Raw genomic sequence first — 23252 nt, 5'->3', positions numbered from 1 at the left:
TTGTTTCACTTAGTCTTACGCATCCAATTATAACATCAGGCCAGCTCTTTTTCAGTGCCAGATTTGCTCCTCAACGTGCATGTCTTGTTTTTGATGCAACATTCAATCTGCCCAAACAGTTCTTGAAAGAATAATCTAGTCTGAAAGCAAAGACAATTGCAACTCTGAGGAATTTCCAGACTGAAGCATGGACAGCACCTTTTTGTCCATCCCTCTGCCCAGCTCCTGTAAAGGAGTTCTAAAATAATCACATGATTTAAACCAGGACTCATTCTTGATTCTATTAACTCCATTTTTAACTTTATAAGCAAGTATTATGGCTTTCAGAAGCTTGATAGCACAAAGGCACAGCCCCTAGTCCAAATGAAACCACAGCCTAAAGCAAGACAAAAACCAGGGCTGGGGCAATAAATGCCAGTCGGGAGGTAGGAGAGCTAAGAAAGGAGAAGGCTGCTGCTGTGGCATAATACCCATCATGATGGTTCCCAAGGCACTTGTTATTGTTTTTCACTCTATTGTTACTCTACAGCCTGCAGATTGAGATAAGATTGCAAATACAGATGTCTCTTACTTGAAGTTTCTTCAGCAGTGCTGCTTCTGTATGGTTTCCTTGTTTGGCTTGTTTGGCTTTCCAGTACTGCTTCTGGGCTGAATATCGGTTCATAGGACACACCTTGAAAAGGCAGTCTGTAGAAGATTGAAATAAATACTCATAAGTAGTGTTGAAAGACACTTCCTTCATTTGTAAGTATGCTTTGGTTGATTTTCTTTTTCCAGAAATGTCTTGGTTATGACAATGTTCAAGCACAGTCAGAAAACAGTTTGATTGAAGGAATACCATAAACAGGGTGGTATATCTGAGTTGACCAAAAACCCTTTGATGCATCACACACTCCCCCCTGAGAAACCCCTCTGCAACCCCTGCATGGCCGGGAGCCTGCCCGTATGCTAGACTGCCTTCAGCTTTGTTAGTACTCTTTGCTGCAGCACAAATTTACAGATGTGTTGTCTGAAGGCAGACTTTGGAAACCTGAAACAGTTGTCTCACTTTCTGTATGTCATACATCTGGTTACCCTGTTCCTTTTGGCACAGCTATCACAAAGGATTACATAGACATTCAGCTGCAAGCTATCACAAAGGTCAACACACTGTTGCATGTGCCTGCTCTAAGATTGATTAAAAAATCTAGCAGTAAAAACAACAACATCACAGAAAGTGAACTCCATGTTCACCTTCCCAGCACCCAGCTCACCACAGCTGAGTGTCAAAAGCTCCTCGCTGCAGCAGACTCCTTTCCAAGGCTTTGGCTGCTCCTCATACAAAACTTCATTGCACTCTGCCATGGTGTGGGAGGACAGATGTTTTCACTGGCCCTGGCAAGAGCACGGCCCTGTAGACTTTCCTCTGCCTGCCTGCTCTCCAGGTACCGCCGCCATGCAGCCCTCTACCACACTGCCTTATGCCAGGACTGTGCTCACTGCAGGGACTTGGAAGGATTACTCTTGCTTCATTTCCTGTCACAATACTCACATTTAATGACAAAATTAGTGGGATGTCTAAAGAATACACTCCAACGACAGCAGCCATCATAACAGTAATAAGAGTACACTGACCCAAGCAAGAACACAATCCCACGGCATTTGTATCCGTGAGGTTCCAACATGGCCTACTGTCTTTAATGGTGCTCATCTTCACACCACCATCCAAAACAAAATGCATAAAACTAACAAAAAGAATTGGCATAGGGAGTCTGTGGAAGTTGGTGAAGGGCCCTCAGGCCTGGCCTGGTTGTTGCCAGCGCCACCATGCTGGGCCCACCTCTCCTCACAGTCATGGCCTCTGTCTACGTGCAGCTCCAGCTTTGCTCCTGAGAGGACACCAGGGCTGAGACAGTGTGGACAGAAGTAACGGCACCCCCAGGCACTTTGTTCTCCAAGAGACCAGGCAAAAAGAGAGCTGTGGGGTGCTTCCCATAGTGCCTGTTCAATTGGCAATGAACTAAATTTTATTATATTCCCTAACTCAAGACTATGGGCTTTTTTTGGCCTGTGACAGTTCTATAGCCAGGAAATTGTGGCTCAGGAACCTCTAAGTTAAATGGTTCCTCCAAATCTGACTTCTTTTAAAGTGACAAAAGATACCCAGTCTTGCATGGTCCTGAGCAGCAATTACTCTAACAGCCAGACTGTAAGACATTTTCTTTAGCAAATGCTGGTAATGATCCTTTCACACCCCAGAGGAATGGAGTGGAAAGTATTAATTAGCAAACAGAGGTTTGCTGGGAGATTAATAAAAACATACAGGCTTGCATGTGTATTATAATACAAAACTGTTCCCTGACACAGGTTGGAATTTGCAGGTGCCAAAGGAAGGTCCCAAATTATTATCCCTCCATATTTAAGTGTCAAGCACTCCGAGAATTAACTCACCCACAGAGGAGAAAAATCTCTGAAAACTTCCTCCCTTTCTCCATGCTCTGTGTTGGGGTCTTACAAAGGTAGGGACCAAATATATTCTATCACATATCACAGAATAATTTAAAAACAGTTCTCTCTACCCTCAGCTCTCCTGTTATCTTCTTGGAAAAGACTACCTTTCCAACAGCACTGTACAGTCAGCCTCACCTCTGTTGCAAAAGGTGCTGCAGTACTAAAGAGCAACCACAACATCCAGACGAAGTACATGTTCCAGATATGCTGGATCAATGTGTAAGTAACTCTGCTGAATTTACTAACCTTGCATGTCATTTTTAAATGCTGTGGAATCTACTCATACACTCACTACTGTCATAAAAATGTCAACAGGGGAAGCTATGGAGTTCTAATCAGAAATCACAGCCTGAGTTTTTAATCCTTGTCAGGTTGGCAGCAGATGGCTTCTATTTGACAATGTTGTTTACTCACCATCTAATTCCTAGACTGCGTTTACATCTGCAGTTGCTAACTACACTCTCCCATCCACAACAACAGGTGGGAAGTCCTGTGCATCACATATGATGAGGAAAGTTTCCTAGATCTGTTCCACCCTTGAATGGAAATTCAAGTGTCAAACTCATAACACCTCTCTCTAGAAGATGCTAGATACGAAGGCAGATCTTATTCTCATTTGAAACACTGACAATTCAACATAATTACTTTTCAATGCAGGAAAGAAGAGATTCAGTTCAATGTATCCAACCCATCACAATTTGTCAGGAGTTACTGAAATCAAATCGCAATAGGAACACCTCTGTACACAATACAAGAGGAGAGGGAAATCTAGCATGAAGATTGGCTGTGTCCTTACTAAATACATAAAATGAACTCTCATTACTTAGCAAAATAAATTGGGCAGGATTCTCAGGTACAAACAGGCACAGCTAAGCACAGCTATCTAGAGCTAATGCTGCCAAAACCACTAGTAATACTGTGCCACGAGTTGCTCCCAGCACCTGCATCCCCCAGAGCTAACTGCTGCAGTGCTGGCTCTTAATACACAACCTAAGCTGCAATGCTTTTGGTTCTGCAAACTTGTCATTTAGTGTCTCATATATTGGCTGAAATGCCTCATATTGCACATCATCAGATCACGACTTCAGTTGCATTGCCTCCACCCTTCACAGCAGTCAATCTTCCTTCAATATCCATAGGAGCAAAATCTGCACAGAGAGGCCACCAGCAGTAGAAGTTTCCTTGACTTTTCACCAATAGGCCTGACTGGTCTGCTCCCTAATCACAGGCCTGTGCTGCTCTTCCTAGAAGAAAAAGTTACAAATCTTTATCAAAGCAAATCCTGTCACCTTGCAGAGATACTTACTTTCATTCAAAGGAGAACATTTACAATGAGAACTCTATTACACAGCTCAGAGTACATGAAAACCCTCTGGATAACTTTTATAATACTCTGATCAGAAACAAAGAAGGCAAAAAAAATTTACACCACCACCCCAACTAAAAAAAAATAACCCATACTGGTAAGTCATACCATATGTTGAAGAAGATCATAGGACAAAAAATCAGCTATTATTTTCTGTAACAGTCTACAATTAATGTGCCTTCTCAGAACATATCTTGAAATACTTACTTTCCTAAAGTAACTGTACTGTCTTTTTATAGGACCAGTTTCCATTTCTCAGTTACTCCACACACATCCTGCTACTTCAGTAAACACACAGCTTCCCACCTTCATGCAGAGTCTCAATGCACAGTACTACTACACTGCACAGAAATGCAACACATATATAGCCACATAATCATTACTGCAGGTTTATTTTTCACAAAGTTGGGTGAATATTTCCCAGTGATACTTCTTAAAGAAATGGAGACACAACAGGTGCTACATAGCCTCAGCCACATAGCTAAATCTACAACCATGCTGCAGAAGTCTTCCTGAGTTTCAATCTTATGCTTAAAAGTCGTGCTTCCAAGAACTTATTTTAAAAACTATTATTATTTTCTTAATTTCAGAGAAGAAAAAAACTCATACTCTTTGTACTCTTTGTTTCCATACAAGGTGGGTTCTTTTGTTTGTTTGTTTGTTTTTCCCAGATTCCAGATACATTAAAAATAGTTCACCTGCTGATTTTTTTTTCCTCTGGTCTTTTATAGTTACTTTTATGAGAGCAACAGTAGAACACTATATTCAAGCTTTGTGATCCTAAACATCAGGGAAAAAAAAAAAAGCAGTTCCTGCCCTATAGAAGCTATAGTTTAAATGAACAGGAAAGAAAATAAACTGAAAGCAACTTTCTTTACTTTATGGAGTTTTGCATAAATGCTTCTCTTCCTTAGGACACAAGTTAAGTAGGCACTATGAAAAGTAAGCAAATTGCTTTAAAGCAAACAGCTTAAAAGTATCAGCCAGTTTCACTTACTAAACTTTCATGTACTTAATTTCTGCAGTTCCATCAATTCTTTCATACCTCCAAAAGCAAAATCTGAATTGCCTATGCACAAAGTGAAGATAGAAAAAAAAATCTCCCATTCCTCCCCACACACACTTTTTTTAAAAAATGTACAAATGCTTATAAAAATAAATATTTCTAAATGAATAAAATATTATAAAATATGTTTTCTTTACAAAATGCAAAGAACAGGGAACTCCACTCTTCCTCTCCCCGGCTGCAGAGGGGGAGAAATGAACCTTACTCTCCTATACTACACCTTGGCTTGCTAGAAAGTAAGAAAATATGACAATTTATCACTGTGGAGAGATATATCAATTACTTATTTTATAAGGAAAAAAATGGCATTTATTAATTTACTACCAAAAGATGGAAAGCAGCAATTCCCAGAGTGGGTGCACTCAGCACCAAACTGCCCATATGTCTAATCCTGCAAATGTGCACAAAATTTAAAGAAGGTAATAGTGGGTAGAACATATACAGCACGTCCTCTGAACAAAAAACAACTATACTCAGGAAGTCTGAAAAGGAGAAGAACTCCTCTTATACCTTTTAAATGTTTCTTGATATTGCATAAGGATGGCTTAGAACAGTATTTGTCATTGTCTTTTTTTGTTGTTGGTAAGGTATTAGAAATTTAACTCTTAGCCATCACAGAAGATTTTCAGTTATGTGGAGAACTAGCAAAATTATGGCTTTACTCAATGCAGCAGAATGACAAATGGGAAGTGGTAGGTCTATTAAATCAAAGTGTGTACCAATCTACGTGTTTTGAAGGAATTACAGAAAGCTAAAAGGAGCTGACATGATAATGGAAAGAGAGGAATACAAGGGAACAAGGAGGAAGAAGTGGGGCCATGAAGAATCATAAGGTAGACAACGGAAAAAGCAATCAGGAATCTGAGAAGAAAATGAAAGTGTCTATTGAACTGAAACAAGGAGAAAACCTAAGAACAAACCACGATGATGTAGGAGAAGGCAAGTAAAGAAGAAAATAGCAGATGGCAGAGGAAAGGATGGAAAGAGGAAAGGAGAAGTAGAAGAGGAACAGACTAAACACCAAGACAAAAGCAAGAAGTCGCCTATTTGGTAACTCAAACATTGACTACATTGCAGATGCCTCAAGACAAGGAAGTATGAAATGCAGAGAATTTAAAATCAGTTTAAGAACTTAAGTCATTTTTGATTCGAACTAGAAAAGAGTCCTGTGCTCCTTTTTCAGAGTTGCTACATTTGACCAACAAGCAGGTCTTACCAGAGCTATTTTAGACCGTGGAAGATGAAATTGTTTCCCACCAGAGATAACAACATCAAGCTAAAATGTGCTTATGTTCACAGCTTAGAGAAACCTGCAGTTCTGTTGCTCATGATATGCCTTTTCTTCATGTGAACATGATTTATTGTACATGCTATTCTTCCTAGTAACAGTGAATCTGCTCCTGCAATGTGGAAAACATTCCCACCATCACACTAAGTGCTTTAGCTCATAAACTTCAGATAGAATTAAGACAAGAAGCACCTGGCTTCATCAGTCCCTTAAATTCAACCGCAAAACCGGGTCCTGCACCTGGGACGGGGAAACCCTGGCTGCACGTACAGACTGGGCGATGAGACGCTGGAGAGCAGCCTAGAAGAGAGGGATCTGGGGGTCGTGGTAGACAGCAAGTTGAATATGAGCCAGCAGTGTGCCCTGGCAGCCAGAAGGGCCAACCGTGTCCTGGGGTGCATCAAGCACGGCATCGCTAGTAGGTTGAGGGAGGTGATTGTCCTGCTCTACTCTGCGCTGGTGCGGCCTCACCTCGAGTACTGTGTGCAGTTCTGGGCACCACAGTATAAAAAGGACATGAAACTGTTGGAGAGTGTCCAGAGGAGGGCTACGAAGATGGTGAAAGGCCTGGAGGGGAAGACGTACGAGGAACGGCTGAGGGCACTGGGCCTGTTCAGCCTGGAGAAGAGGAGGCTGAGGGGAGACATCATCGCAGTCTACAACTTCCTCGTAAGGGGGTGTCGAGAGGCAGGAGACCTTTTCTCCATTAACACCAGCGACAGGACCCGCGGGAACGGGGTTAAGCTGAGGCAGGGGAAGTTTAGGCTTGACATCAGGAGGGGGTTCTTCACAGAGAGAGTGGTTGCACACTGGAACAGGCTCCCCAGGGAAGTGGTCACTGCACCGAGCCTGACTGAATTTAAGAAGAGATTGGACTGTGCACTTAGTCACATGGTCTGAACTTTTGGGTAGACCTGTGCGGTGTCAAGAGTTGGACTTGATGATCCTTAAGGGTCCCTTCCAACTCAGGATATTCTATGATTCTATTCTATGATTCTATTCTAAAATAGCAAATGCTTCTTTTTTTTTCAACAGACTTCAGGAAACATGTGTTGGACCAAATTCTGCCCTCCTTTACAGTGATGCAAATCTGCACTGTTGAACAGAAAGCCACTCCAGAGTCATTCCAGTGCAACTGAAGGGGAAATATGGAACACAGCTTCTTTATATGGACAGAAAATGAAAAGGAGCCATTGCTTTCCTTAGTTTAACAATACTCTGTTTTGTAGGATGTTCTGAAACAACTAGAATAGCTACCACCCACTCAAAAAAAAAAAAAAAGTAAACACATAACAAAAATGAAACTGCTATTTTGAGACATCTCTTTACGTTGGCTTTCAGTTCAGACCAACAGTTCTGTACCTATATTTGATCTCTGAGTGAACTCAGAGGGTTACAAGTAGTTAGAAAACACAAATTTTTTGTTGTTTTTTGGAGGCAGGGAGGAAGGAGGCGGAATAGATAAAATATTACCAAAAAAAGAGCAAACAGTCCTCTGATGTTCATTTTCAGAGTCAGTCCTTAGAATCTAAACATCTTGTTAGAAACATGCCTTTCTCATACTTCTTTGACTTGTAGGTCATGTTCAAACCTCACATCAACGCCAGTTTCAACTATGAGTGATAAAAACACTGTAAACCATAAAGACAGCAGTTCCTATTACTAAAGAGGCCCTACTCTTCCTGCTGTTAGATGCTATTTTTAGTTACTTATGTCTAATCGTTCAATTAATCATCCCCGCCTAAGTCATCTTTTTATGTCAAGAACCTACTTAAAGTCTTTTTTGTTTGTTTTATTAACTTCATGATTTTAATTGAATTTTATTTCCCAGCAGATTCTTAGGGAGAAAAGCATATATTTTGCTTACATTTCTTGTTTATATGAAGAACTTTTAGCAGCTCTTTTGCATTGGTGCTTTTGAGCATAAACAAGAAATTTAACAGAGTGGTAGAGATGTGCTGTGGTTGGCCTTATAATACAGACATCTAATTGTCACAGTGTTCCCAGTCCTCAAAAGTTTTGTACTGTCCATGCTTCATAGGTGATTATTAGGGCACAGCTCTAAAATACTCTTCAGAGGTCTGTATACACTCACCACCTGCCTCCATCTCATAGCTTCTACCTGATCTAGGCTGTTGCAGGTATGTATGTCATCCTCACTGTAAACTGAGTGTCATCTATCCCAAGACTGCCCGGGCAGAGCAAAAGTCCCAAGGTGCAGCTCTGTGGCAGCAAGCACTAAATTCTAATTAGACAGAGAGTCTCTACTGTGTTCTAAACAAAACCCCTGCTATTCCCAGTGTCCTTAGGATTAGGCTTGTATAGCAAAGAAGAAGACAACCAATTACAGTTTTTATCTTTGCTGCAGCCCTTCCATGACTGCCACTAGTCATGTACGAAAATGCTACTAGATGCTAGGTGGGGCACTAACAACATAGCCATGATGTTACAGCATGGTGGGTTGCATCTATTAAGTCTGCAAAAATCACTTTTGCACTGATTTAGCTTCTCCTGCAGGTCTTGCAGTTCAGCCAAATTCGCATGCTATCACAATGCCAGCACAAGCTGGGCAAGCCACTCCAAAATTGTCAGGTATGGGCACACCCTAAAACAGAAAGGGATAAGGAATGACAGGAAGAGAGACTGCTGGAGCCAAAGAGAGCTAAGAGGCAGCAGTGAGGAAGAGGAGAGAAACAGCTAGTAACAAGATTTGGGGGTGGGAAGAAAGGTGAAGAAAGGGATCCCAAGAACTGTATACATGAGTTAGAAGAAAGGAAAGCTTGGATGCTGGGGAGAAGGAGTAAGGGGAACTAGAGGTAAAGTGATGTGTTATGAAAACAACAGAACAACATCACAACAGGAACACAGCCAAAACTATCTACAACTAATAGAAAACATTCCCCTGCAAGTGGCTGGGATGCAACTCAGGAGCACAGTCTTTGCATTCCCCTACCAGCAAAGAACAGCTGTAGGTTTTCTCTGTGTCTCACTCCCTTCCAATGTCTGATCTACATGCATATGTACTACTGCCACCATTAGTGGCATGCCATTAGTGCTGAGATTTCAAAAACCTTGCACCCTGGATCAAAGAGCTCAATCCTTCCTGATGCTGTTGAAATAATGTTTTGGGAGGGAAAACTCAACAAAGAATGTTATCACCTTTTTCCTTCGTCTTTCCAAGGTAAGAAAGAACATCACAACCACAATAAAAGAACACTTCTGAAGTTATAAAACCAAGCACTCAAAAGTTAAACAATGAAAAACTCAAGGTTGTCTTTTTAACCTCTGTTTATCTCCTCAACTGCAGGCATTTTGACATATTTTGCAATTGCACTATCACATGCAAATCTTTTCCAGTGACTCCTGGCTCATCTAGAAACCTAGGTATGTTCTACTTTGGGACAAAATCAGGGTGGTGAAGCGAGAGAACTGTACAAAGAATGCCCATATGAAATTTTATGCAAGATTCAAGCTGTGAATTAAACATATATTTTCAGACAGTAAGAAGATGTAATCACAGCTAGGTAGCTTGAAAACCACACTGGAGAACTAGATGTTATCCCCATCTCTGCTATGAAGTTATTTCATGATGTTGTGCAAGTAACTGAGATGTATCACTATTAGTTTCTAAGTATATGCCCTCATTTTCCTCATTTTGCAATTTCCAAGATCTGTAGACGTGCTGAATGTTGGAACTGGAACCAACTGGTGATGTTTCCTGAACATGTGATGGAAAATAAACTCTGAATACTCCGGGAAAACAGAGCTTTAGTCTCTCAATGCTTTAAACACTTTTTTTTTTTCTTTTTTGCAATAAACCCTGGAAATATGGTTAAGAACCTCTGTTTCACCCCTTGAAATAGACACAATCAGTGATGATCTGGGGCATGAAATGTGTTTTATTTGCTGTAAACCAGGAAAGCTATTACTGTCCTTGTAACAGATGTGATTCGAGGTCTATTTAAGCCAACAGAAGTCTGGATCAGGCTAGCAAGTCTCCACTTTCGTGCAGCTAGAGTTGATGGCTTAAATTAAGTACAAACAAGACCCTGAAAGGTTTTATTTCCTTCCCTGCATATAAACACAGAGAACTTCTGATACCACTAGAGTATTTTTGGCATTCAAGAAGTAGAAACTGCATGTTGTCAGTGCTTTGTTATTTTTTCCATCAAGCAAAACAGTGGAATTATCCAGTCACTAGTGGCGTCCCCCAGGGCTCGGTGCTGGGGCCGGTCCTCTTTAACATCTTCATCAATGATCTGGATGACGGCACTGAGTGCACCCTCAGTAAGTTTGCAGATGACACCAAGCTAGGTGCGTGTGTCGATCTGCTCGAGGGTAGGAAGGCTCTGCAGGAGGATCTGGATAGGCTGCACCGATGGGCTGAGGTCAACTGTATGAAGTTCAACAAGGCCAAGTGCCGGGTCCTGCACCTGGGGCGCAATAACCCCAAGCAGAACTACAGGCTGGGAGAGGAATGGTTGGAGAGCTGCCAGGCAGAGAAGGACCTGGGAGTGATGGTGGACAGTCGGCTGAATATGAGCCAGCAGTGTGCTCAGGTGGCCAAGAAGGCCAACGGCATCCTGGCTTGTATCAGAAACACTGTGACCAGCAGGGCTAGGGAGGTGATCGTCCCCCTGTACTCGGCTCTGGTGAGGCCGCACCTCGAGTACTGTGTTCAGTTTTGGGCTCCTCGCTACAAGAAGGACATCGAGGTGCTTGAGCGGGTCCAAAGAAGGGCGACGAAGCTGGTGAGGGGCCTGGAGAACAAGTCCTATGAGGAGCAGCTGAAGGAGCTGGGCTTGTTCAGCCTAGAGAAGAGGAGGCTCAGGGGTGACCTTATTGCTCTGTATAAGTACATTAAAGGAGGCTGTAGCGAGGTGGGGGTTGGCCTGTTCTCCCACGTGCCTGGTGACAGGACGAGGGGGAATGGGCTAAAGTTGCGCCAGGGGAGTTTTAGGTTAGATGTTAGGAAGAATTTCTTTACTGAAAGGGTTGTTAGGCACTGGAACGGGCTGCCCAGGGAGGTGGTGGAGTCACCATCCCTGGAAGTCTTCAAAAGACGTTTAGATGTAGAGCTTAGGGATATGGTTTAGTGGGGACTGTTAGTGTTAGGTTAGAGGTTGGACTCGATGATCTTGGGGTCTCTTCCAACCTAGAAATTCTGTGATTCTGTGATTCTAATCTACAAGCGCATGTCTAAAAAAGTTGAGAAAAACAAGACATGGTTTTAAGGGAAAACAAAACAAAAAACTGACAAAATAATGCGGGTAGTCTTTACAACACCGGTTTATCTTAAAAAAAAAAAAAAAAAAAAAAAAAAAAAGAACTGCAGCAACTCCAGTAGTTGTGAACCTCATGAGCTTGTTTCCCATTTACAGTAAGAGCAGGGCTGGAGGAGCAAGGAGTTGGTCACAAAGTGAGATATCTGCATTCAGTGGACAAAACAGAGTAACTGGCTCTTGGATTACCACCAGGTTAATTGCTTTTCTCATGTTCTCTGCCTACCCCAATGCCTTTGCTGATCTGGCGTTTAGTTCTCGAAACTGGCCTTTCACATTCCAGCTTGAAACTTCAGCAATATACTCACAAACCACCAAGGCTTCCAGGAAGTTACCTGTCTGGCAATGCAAATCTTTGCCCAGAAATTTAGAACATGCATCAATAAATACAGACGCACACACACACACACATATATATATCCTGAGTTACTGACCTCTGAACTTCTTTGGAGGGTTGGCAAGGTCACCTGCATCTGGCTGAACCACACATCTGTCATCCACTAACCTAGAAAAACAAAAGTTGTTACATTTACTAAAACATATATGTCTGCATTTATGTATGTTGTTGGCAAACATGTCATATCTTTGGTACTGAAATTCACACATTTTTCTAATTTAATTGAAAAGCTGAAGCTACAGTTTTTCAGACACAAGGAGGGACATTTAAGTTCAAGCAGGTTAGCTTGGCCATAACCCTGCCACTGCTCACAGATCCCTGTATCTGCACTGAAGACTTTTAAAAGCACACAGGGTAAGCAGCTTTTGTGTGGGTACAAGATTGTATGTCAACCTCCCTATGCAACCAGCACGTGCAGGAAGGGTTCACCAAGGACTTGATGTTTCACAATACTGTTGTAGCTAGAATTTGAATCCAGAGTCTGATATAACACCTTGAATTACAGTCTTCAAACATTCTGCTAATCTTCTTCATAATTTCCAGGTTTCTTCCTCCATGGGAGGCACCTGAAATCAATATTCAGCTCAGATCAAAACTCACAGGACCAAATTTTCCTTTGGTAGAATGAATAAGCGTTTATTTAACCCACAGCAGAAAATATAAATAACAAACTAAATATGTTTCTCACAACACTTTAGAATTAAATAAACAATAAAATTCAAAAAGATTAAGCGCCCCACTTAGCAGACAAAAAATTGTTAATCTTATCACAGAACTTCCTAAACATAAATTCAGCTTCCCTTCAGGAAGTACCCTGTAAATAATCTGCCTGTTTCAAACAATTAACCAGGAAAATCATGCTTAAGGACACACTACTGCCCTGCCATTCGGCACAAAAGTCTTAGCAGCATTTTCTGTGGGAAACTGCCAGAAAAGGTGTAATTTGGGTTCATCAAAGTTATGCAACAGATGCATTCAGTTTTCACTCAAGTTGAAGGTTTTGGCACCACAAGACCAATCTCCCAGCATGCACGTGAATTTTGTACCCCTAATATGGCAGCTCAGTTCTTGTTACATATTTAGCTGCAACTGCAAGCTTTCAGTGAGAAGAGAAAAGAGAAGGGGCAGCTACAGGAGCCCGAGACAGCCTGCCATAGCCCTCAGGTAGGTGTGTTTTTTGCACAGGTTTATAGCTTGGGGCTTAGCAAGAACAAAGACAGGTTTGGAGAGCAGGATTTAGAAGAATCACTCCTGCAAGATGCCCTCTGTGTATGAGCTAATAGACCAAAGCTTCCTGTAAGCAGCATCTAAAACCTAGAATCACAGGAAAAACAAGGTTGGACAGAACTACCTCTGTTCCTCTCGCCCCAAGTCAGGACTGTACAGTACTACCTACATCATTCCTGACAGTATCCTGCCTGATTTGTTTTTAAAGGAGTGACAGAGAGTAACTAGGACTGAAGCAAAAAGGCAGGGGAGCAGCAAGACGCCCTTGGCCTTTCCCCACCAGCTCCAGTCCTCACCTATTCTTCTGGGCACCCACTAGTAAGGCAGGAACCGTCCCTACCATGTGTTATCACAGCAGCATCTGCTGAGAGTTGCTGCTTGAAACCTCTCATAGGATGCAATTTCAAAATGTAGCTGGATTTCAAATTTCACCGGCTTCAGTGACTTTCTGAAAACAGGAGACTCCAGAAGGATAAACATTGAAATGCTTTACAGAAGCCTTGCCAAGGGTTTTTAATGTCAAGAAGTACTCCCCGGCTGCGAAATCCTGCTAATGCTTGTCTGAATGAACTCATAAGGTTTAACCCTTAAACAGTGGCAGGATGGAGGACAGTATGCGGGAAGCTGTGTGACTCACAAGGAAAATCCTGTGTTCCTTAGTGACATCTTGTGTACCCTAGTGACAGCTCTAACCATGGATAAAATGCAAAACGTTCATCATGGCACCACATCGCCATAACAAAAGCCATACACAAAACACAGTGCTGGTGCTGAGAAAAACAAACAAGATCCTGTATTCCCTCTGAAATGATCAGCTGCAGAATTCAAATATATTCTGGACATCCTAGGCACAGAAAACAGACATTAAATACTTATCATCAGTCATTTTCATTTCAGCATTGCCTAAAGGCGCAAAGATAAGTACCATAAATGAGTTCTGCAGTCATTAGGAACCAAAGACATCAGGCAAGGCAGACAAAGGAGGAAGGAACTGCTACTGCTCCCATCCTATATACAGGAAATGACAGCTCAGAAAGATTAATTGGCATGGGGCAGGACAGTCGAATGTGTGACAGAATAGAAACACCACCTCCTGAGTCCTTCTTGCTCAGTGCTTCAGTTTCTGACACTTTTGTTTCCCACAAAATGTCTTGCAACACAGAACCAAAAAAAAAAAAAAAAAAAAAAAAAAAAGCACTGCTTTGTCTGTACAGCAGTCTTCCTGCAATTTAATCACCAACATTTTCATATGACGATATTCATCCTGTGTTCCAGGAGTAGGTACTCCGAGGAGTTCAGGAGCTACTTGTTTACTGCAGAAGTACTTGTTACGGTGGCATAGCGAGAGCCGAGTTCCGTACCACACACAATGCAAGGACTTCAGCCTCTGACTCTCAGCAGAAAGAGGCTTCTCAAACACAGAGCACTTCCCCTGAATACACAATTCATAATATTCAAACCCCACTTTTTAAAGCAAGACAGAGAGCAGATGTTGGTTTATTACCGAAGTCTGGTAGGTGGCTGCATTAATGGCCTATGCAGCCTGCAAACAATTCATTTGAGGTGGGTAATCAAGTAACAGACTTGACCACAAAACATCCTGGGCACCTGCGGCTTCCACCATGCCACTATGCAGCACCTTCCATCATCACTTACTTGCTGCTTTGCATAGAAGGCCAAAGAGCACAAAGTAAGACTTTGCTGATAAAGGAAGAGTTTACTATGTTATACAATCAAATGTGCTATCTATTTAAATACTGATCTAAATTATTAAACAAATATTCAAGCCATTGTACCATCAAAAAAGCTTTGGCAAACTTCAAAGGGCTTAATGGTTTCATTCTTTTGCTGGACTGCAAATAAACAGAACTGCTTTGTGCTCCCTATTGTCATTTATTACATGTTAGATGTGACATGACTATTTCAATTTTTAATGGTGGCTGCACAAAAATGACAAACAAGTTCCCTGCACGTGTATGGCATGATTTTTATTTGTGCAAGTTTCTCCCTAAATATCTGGTTTATGCACAATGCTTTAAGTAATCACTGCAGATCTGCAGTAATTAAGTTGTACAGTACCTTAGTGGTGCCTCAGATAAATCATTAGAGAAGTCAAAATAACAACTGTGGCACCGGACCTTTACGCATACCCCTTTGTATACAGTAATTGCAGAGTTAGGGTCTGAAAGTAACAACGTTCATGGGACTGCTGGTCTTAGCTACCACAATCATTCTCCCACTGAAGCCAGTGACAGTTTTTCCACTCCCTGCAGGGGAACTAAGGGCAGTTCCTCATTATGCCACTCACCAGACAACCTCACGGACAAGCAGTTATTAAAGTCATTAAGACCTCATGCTACACTGTACAAAGTCACATTTAACAAGAAATAAAGCTACCTATAACAATGTCCAGAAGTTAAGGCATGCTTCAGAGAAGGGCAACAAAGCTGGTGAAGGACCTGGAACACAAGTCCTGTGAGGAGCAGCTGACGGAACTGGGGTTGTTTAGTCTGGAGAAGAGGAGGCTCAGGGGAGATGTCATTGCTCTCTACAGCTGCCTGAAAGGAAGGTGTGGGGAGCTGGGGGTTAGCCTCTTCTCACAGGTAACTAGTGATAGGGCTGGAGGGAATGGCCTCAAGTTGCACCAGGGAAGGTTTAGGTTGGAAATTAGGAGATATTTCTTCTCAGAAGGAGCAGTCAGGCATTGGAATGGGTTGCCCAGGGAGGTGGTGGAGTCACCGTCCCTGGGAGTGTTAAAGGAAAGGTTGGACCTAGTGCTTAGGGACATGGTTTTGTGAGTGAAATTGGTAGTAGGGTGATGGTTGGACCAGATGATACTGGAGGTCTTTTCCAACCTTAATGATTCTGTGGTTCTTCTCAGTGGAGGCAGAGGGAAAAAGGCAGCTTTCAGCTCACCTGGTAAGCACAGAATCATAAAATATCCCGAGTTGGAAGGGATCATTGAGCCCAACTCTTGGCACCACCCAGGTCTACCCAAAAATTCAGACCATGTGACTAAAATCACAGTCCAAACGCTTCTTAAACTCTGACAGGCTTGGTGCCGTGACTGCTTCCCTGGGGAGCCTGTTCCAGTGCACGACAACCCTCTCAGTGAAGAACCTCTTCCTGATATCCAGCCTGAACCTCCCCATCACAGCTTGACACCATTCCCACGGGTCCTATCGCTGGTTACTAAAGAGAATAGATCGGTGCCTGCCCCTCCACTGCCCCTCGTGAGGAAGCTGTAGACTGTGATGAGGTCTCCCCTCAGCCTCCTCTTTTCCAGGCTGAACAGGCCAAGTGACATCAGCCACTCCTCATACATCTTCCCCGCTAGGCCCTTCACTGTCTTAGTAGGCCTCTTCTGGACAATTTGCCAGGACACTGCAACACAACAAGGAATTGTCATCTTCCTCTCCCCTCATCTCCCACCACCATCTGGTGGGGTACAATCTGTCCTTTCTCTCCACATGCAAAACCAAGCATGTTTAGACACATTCAGTTTGGCACGATTTTGCAGCAATGAATTCCATCTGTAAGGTGACACCTTTCTGCAACATATTCATGAGCAGTTTTAAACACACTGCCACTTGTGTTTGGTGGTGTTTCAGCAGTAAGATGACAGGAACACTATTTCCTGATGCTATGCATTCAGAACTTGCCTAATATCACCTTCAAGCTTTTCAAACAGCTTCTACAAATGGTCCACTCCCTGGGCACTGGACAGAAGCAGCAGAACAATAACTTGGGGTAATTCCCACTACATCTTTCTTCTGGGTACAGAAGCAGCTTTTTTAGGGACTTTCAGGAAAAAAGAAAAAAAATTTAAAAAACACAATGCGTATGCATAGGGCCAGTGTGTCTTAACTATATTTGGAGAAATGGGAGCAGTGGGACTATAGGGTAGAAGTGTAACTGGTAAGACAGACGTGTTGGCATAAAAGACTACTGGTAGACAGGTTTACAGGTATGAATCATTTATGCTAAATGAGCCTTCAAGTTCTACAAGCCATTCAGATTACCTAACACAAGCTAAAGTTAAATATACCTAAGGTTTCTAGGAACTTGCAGGTATAGCACAAGGCTTATGGAATAGTCATATAGCAACAATCCTAGAAAAATTATTCACAGTGATGAGTTATTTTAAAATTACTACTGAGATACAATCACTTTCTGTAAAACAAAAAACATTGTAAGAGAAGAGATACCATGCCAGAAAAGCGATGATGATGGATTTCATGAATTTTAGGTCTTTTTCATGTTAGGTGCCTTTTAGATTGTCCAAGACAGCAGTCACATAGTCTATATTCATGTATCGTCAATCTGAAGAGTTGAAGAGTTGTGCCTTCAATTTAAAAAAATACCATCCTGAAAGTTTTGTCTCATCCTACCAAAAGAGCAAGACTTTCACTTTTTGTAGCCAAGATTACTAAATAAAACAATATAGAAAATAACACACAAGAGGAGACAAAACATACTAGCATATAAACTCTCATATATATATATATATATATATTTATATATATATATATATATATAAAACTACATGAATGCAGATTCTTGTGCCTAACTTTTTAAAAAATACACAACTACTGACGTCTATTATAACACGGGGATGTGCAGAGCTGAGCTTGGTACTCTTTACACATATGTAGAGTATTTTATCCCTCAAAAAGCTCAATAAACAAACCTAGAGTGTGTTAGACTGAAGACACTTCCTCTCTCAGTCACTCAGCTTTCACTCTTTGTTCCTGCAGTATCATCCTTTCGCTGATTTTCTCAGCAGGGTAAGGCCTCACAACATCAGGAGGAGGGGACAACACTGACAAGAGATATCAGCAAGAGAAGCTGGACATTTTAATCGCAAGTGGAGCCAAGCCTGATCTCTGTTCAGCATCAATTCACAAATCATGCTGAGGTTATGTCCCAAAGGCACAACCTCAACACCCTCATGAGCAAAAGAGCCCTCAAAGCCTCCCTTCCTTTTTTCCACAGCCATCCCTACACACATACAGCCTCCTTATCTGAAACACTCCTCTAGAGCACCTTCCGCCCAAAGCACTTCTTCCTTTCCTAACTTGAGCTCTCGCCTGCAAAGCTTCTCCTGCCTTCCTCACATCCCAGCACGCAGTAACTGCTCGGGAAGAGAGGTGCCAGTCATATTAGTAAGGAGCCGACCAATAATGAACAATAGGTTATTAACATTTTGCTGCCCTGGAAATCAAGCATCAAATACGCAAGTGCCAAAACAATCAGGTCCACCCAGTTCTTCTCCAGGTCCACCCACTTTTCATTTCAGTTTGCCTCTTATCAGGCATCTAGGTCAGCCCAGTTCTTGCTTGCTTCAAGCAGTCTCCTGCCAAAACTCTAGAGTTATTATACCTCACCCTTCCCAAAATGTGAGTTCATACTCCTTTTTGACTACCAATCCTGATTCAAATGATTTACAGCTCTATGACGTAGCTCCCACTGTATGAAATTTGTGCTTTTCCTGTCTCCTTCCTTTACAAAGCGTAACTTTTCATCCTCTTCTTTTCACATCTTTAATCTTTCAGGGTCTCCTATATTAAACCCAGCTTGCACAAAAAATGAAAAGGATCTTCCCTGCACTTAGACCAGGGCTAAGAGCTCCTGTACCATCTGGGAAAACTGCATGTTAAAAATTTCTTTTGGTCACAGTACTCGGTATTTACACAATTACTGCACTTCATGCCAATGAGGCACAGCAGCACAGACTAAAAAGTCTGACTCTTGCTTATCTTTAACATCAGCAACTTTATCCTTCCTTTTCTAAACAAATCTTAATTGGCAAAAATGCAAAGCTCAACATAGGTTGAAAGATGCTATTAAATAAACATCCCTACTCTGGGGAAAAATATATATATATCTGAAATACTCGAAACAGCAAATAAATTTCACCATAAGCCATCCTCAGTTTAAAGCATGAATGTAGGTGTATTTGTGCATTTTTATCTCAGTCACACAGATCAGGAACACTTAGCTATTCTTGCCATGCTGAAAAGTGCTTATGTAGGGCACTTTGAACTGTATTATCAAACACTAAGGAGAAACAAGGGCACAAACCAATGTACCAAGCGTATACTGGAAAATGAAACAACAGCATACAGGCAGACAGTTTCACAGCTGCATTAACAATTGCACTAATAAGCAGCCCTAAAGTTTTTTCTTTATCTGATAGCATATTCATATATTGTAACTGTACCTGCAGGCTTGCAAGTCAGAGAGGAAAAAAGTTTTGCCTGTTCAGTTAAGTACCTCAGCTATAAATCTTGAATGCCACCTTGTTATTCTTCTGTATTGTATTATATCCAGTCATGCTTTTAGTTTCAGAAAACTGTTCGGTACAACTTATTTATCTATTTTACAGTTGTATTTACATTTAAAACATTATATAAACTAACATAAATAGCAATAGAATTAAAATAATGGTAACAATAGAACACAATGCTACTTGGGAGATTGCAGTGCAGGGGTGAAAACTGGGTTCTTAGATTTTAGTCTCAGTTCTACAATTTTCTTAGTATAATGGGTAAGTCATTTAAGCATGAGGAAAATGGTACGAACTTGAAGTTGGGTATACTAATTTTGCCAGGGAACTCAACATTTGCACAGGATGTCAAGACCTTGACATTAATAAAACATAAGTTACATCACTTCTTAGTGGTGCAAAGCACTCCTATTCTCTGCTGTCAAAATGAGACTTCAGAACAAGCAATGGGAGAAAGAGGTGTGCCACCCTGCCCCACCTGGCTTACTCCCCAGTCATACGAAGTCCTACTCTAAAACAGTGGCGTTTTGCTCAAAGGCTTGTTTTGGCTTCAGTCTGCCTCAGTAGCCTTGAAAAACAAATTGCATTCCCATAAAATCAAGTAAACATCAGATTATTATTTTATTTCTTTTTAGAAAATATGAAAAGTAAAACTAACTTACAAAGACGTCACAATAGCCTACAGGCATTTGACAAAAGGAAATCTTATACAGGAAAGCATCCTCTTTCAGATAATTTTTTTATTGAGACATTCTTTTAAAGCTAAGAAATTGAAAGGATAAAATGAGTATTAGGAAAGCTTTCTGAAAATGAGCAGTAGCAACTTGCAGAACATAGACCCATTGACAATATGCATCACCTGGGAGACTGGACAAATTTTCCGTTACTATTGTGTTTTCCTTTTTGGGTGAAATCCTGGCTCTCTTTGAACTCACTGGCAAGATTTCCACTGATGTCTGTGAGACCAAGATTTCACCCCAACTACCCTGCCTTCCCAAAAGTGCACTGGGGCATGAAGTGCTGTATAGATGAAAAGCAGTGTCAGCACAAGGTGCACAGCTCTTCCGGAGATTCTTCAAAAGCATGGAGTCCACTGCTGTCATTACCACCAGGAAGCTCACCACTGCCAAGGCAAGTTCACCTGGAGATGGGATGGAAAATGGCATTCTTGCAGCTTAAGTTCAGCCATGAAAGCATAAGGTGTCTAGCTCAAATCCATCATCTAATCCCCTTTTGTAGTCCAGATTGAGAGATGGACACCTCCAGAGGGCAATACCAACCTTTTCTAGGATAGATGTGTAAAACAGGAGGTTGAAGCACCCTCTGGACACAGCCTCTCTCTCTCCCCTTTGCCTATATTCTACCTCACATCATGTCAAGAGGACCATACTTTTGCAAAACAATCTAAGTGAGCCCTCCAACCACCCTGCAAGTCCTCAGGATGGAGGTGGTAGCGTTCTGCCAGGCTTTCCTTCTGGTTCAGCCTGAACATCAGGCAATTTTCCTTGTGCCTGGCACAGGCCCAGCTGAGAATCCCAGGTGGACCGAGCCGAGAAATTCTTCCTCCACCCATTCAGCTTTTGTGTACCCCAGAGCAAAACAAGGCTGGTAACACCACTCTCTTGAAGGTGCATGCTTACTGGTACGTTTTACAACTATCAGAGAAAAAAGCATGTTAATGTGCCTACACATAGGGTACAAAGAATACACTCCTCAAAGTCTGCGAAGTCTTCTCTTAAAAATATATCCAGCATGACCCACAGCATACCTTTAAGGGTGAGTGTTTTTATGCTGATACAATTTGTTTCAGAAGACTCCAATCACCAAGGTGTGGTGGGATCAAAAGAGAAAAATCTTCCTTCAGTTTCAATTAAGCTTGCTCAACTATTGCTTGTGAGGACAATTGTGAAGGACTGTTTTAGTTAATTGCACACAAAAAGAAGAAGGTAAAGAAAGCTATACCAATCGTTACAGTCTTGCTAAAATTGGAAATTTGACCATTTCAATAAAAGACTTCAAAAAGTGGAATGCAATACAAGCAAATCCAAAAATCATTACTTTCCACTCACCTGCTGTGCTATAGTATGTTTGAGGAATTACCCCACAGACAGTATTCAACTGAGGCTTTATGTTCCTGAGGTTAAAAGTCGCATACCACAAATGTTCATCATAATCTCCAAATATTCTATTTGTTTCTTATAGGAGCATCCAAAGCATCCTTCATCAAAGTTTTTAAATATGATCTAATGCTGGCAGCTCTTCTACTTATTTCTTATTCCAACTGGCTACATATTGAAAGCAAAACCTGTAACGAGTCCAGGATTTGGCCCAGCACAAACAGGGTGCTACTTGAAGCTGCTTAAATACCCAACTTTAGCTCTACTTGACTACACATTACTATTACAATAACAGGTCTGCCCCTCAGCCTTCCCAACATAAAAAAGCATAGATGAAGTAGAATTACGAGGTATATTGCCATAACATACATGAGAAGCACTGACACTGTGACCACTACTAATTGTTAACAGGATTTTTCAAAAGCATTCAAGCCTACATCTTGACACGAACTTTAGGCGTGTAATTCACAAATCTGTCCCTGTCAGACCCTTAAATTTCTACAGTCCACAAGAAGGACCTGGGAGTATTGGTTGATAGTCAGCTGAATATGAGCCAACAGTGTGCTCAGGTGGCCAAGAAGGCCAACAGCATCCTGGCTTGTATAAGAAGCAGGGTGGCCAACAGGGCTAGGGAAGTGATTGTCCCCCTGTACTCGGCTCTGGTGAGGCCTCACCTCGAGTACTGTGTTCAGTTTTGGGCTCCTCGCTACAAGAAGGACATGGAAGTGCTTGAGACAGTCCAGAGAAGGGTGATGAAGCTGGTGAGGGGTCTGGAGAACAAGTCCTATGAGGAGCGGCTGAGGGAGCTGGGGTTGTTCAGCCTGGAGAAAAGGAGGCTCAGGGGAGACCTCATTGCACTCTACAGGCACATTAAAGGAGGCTGTAGAGAGATGGGGGTTGGTCTATTCTCCCATGTGCCTGGTGACAGGACAAGGGGGAATGGGCTGAAGTTGTGCCAGGGGAGGTTTAGGTTGGATATTAGGAAGAACTTCTTTACTGAGAGGGTTGTGAGGCATTGGAGTGGGCTGCCCAGGGAAGTGGTGGAGTCACCATCCCTGGAGGTCTTTAAAAGATGTTCAGCTGTTGAACTTAAAGATATGATTTAGTGGAGGACTTGTTAGTGTTAGGTCAGAAGTTGGACTCAATGATCTCGAGGTCTCTTCCAACCTAGACAATTCTGTGATTCTGTGATTCAAAACGAGCTCCTACTAATGGCAGCTCCGGTCTCAAGATCAGGGAGGGATGCAGAACTTGTTGCAAGGTTAGCTACTCAGCCACAGGCAGCAAAGCAAAGCCAGCAGCAGAGAAAAAATAAAATAATCGAAAGCAATTCTACATTCAACTCACACCAGAATTCACGCTTTTTATTCAGCTCTTCTTTAGCTACATTGCACATCTTTGAGCATCCACTTGAAAGGGCTGTTTTGAAGAATTGTGCACTAATGAAAGGAAATGGAAAGGCTGAATTTGTCACGGTTAACACCATTTAATGGAAGCAGAGAAAGGTTTACTCAGAAAAGTACTGTTGAGAAATGCCAGTATCTGTCCAGTGATCAAAAAAGTGACTTCATCACTGAAAACAGTAATTAAGGCATTCACACCTACACATCAAAAGGCACATATATAGGCTCATATATATTGTCATATAAAGGGTGCATAAGCAAAGGGAGAGAATTAGGATGCTTACATTTAGCTGAAGTACTATAATGTAAAAATATCAGTTTACATAG

General features: G+C 41.9%; 1 protein-coding gene and 1 long non-coding RNA gene across 6 annotated transcripts in view; one reads left to right on the top strand and one right to left on the bottom strand.

Annotated features, from left to right (window-relative positions):
- Positions 1-23252, bottom strand: part of ITPR2 (inositol 1,4,5-trisphosphate receptor type 2) — a 275621-nt gene that overhangs the window by 231592 nt on the left and 20777 nt on the right. For all 5 annotated transcript variants that reach the window (XM_072041998.1, XM_005022980.5, XM_038177656.2 and 2 more), the window contains exons 2-3: positions 11927-11997; positions 572-687 (exon numbers count right to left, since the gene is read on the bottom strand). In XM_072041998.1, coding sequence (XP_071898099.1) covers positions 572-687; positions 11927-11997 — 187 coding nt within the window. The remainder of the gene's footprint in view (positions 1-571; positions 688-11926; positions 11998-23252) is intronic.
- Positions 1785-8380, top strand: LOC140003139 (uncharacterized). Its single transcript, XR_011811166.1, has 3 exons — positions 1785-1905; positions 2565-2709; positions 7246-8380. It is a non-coding gene; the product is annotated as an uncharacterized lncRNA (long non-coding RNA).

This window comes from Anas platyrhynchos, chromosome 1 (assembly GCF_047663525.1).
Source record: "Anas platyrhynchos isolate ZD024472 breed Pekin duck chromosome 1, IASCAAS_PekinDuck_T2T, whole genome shotgun sequence".
NCBI lineage: Eukaryota > Metazoa > Chordata > Aves > Anseriformes > Anatidae > Anas > Anas platyrhynchos.
This window is presented reverse-complemented; position numbering and strand designations above follow the sequence as displayed.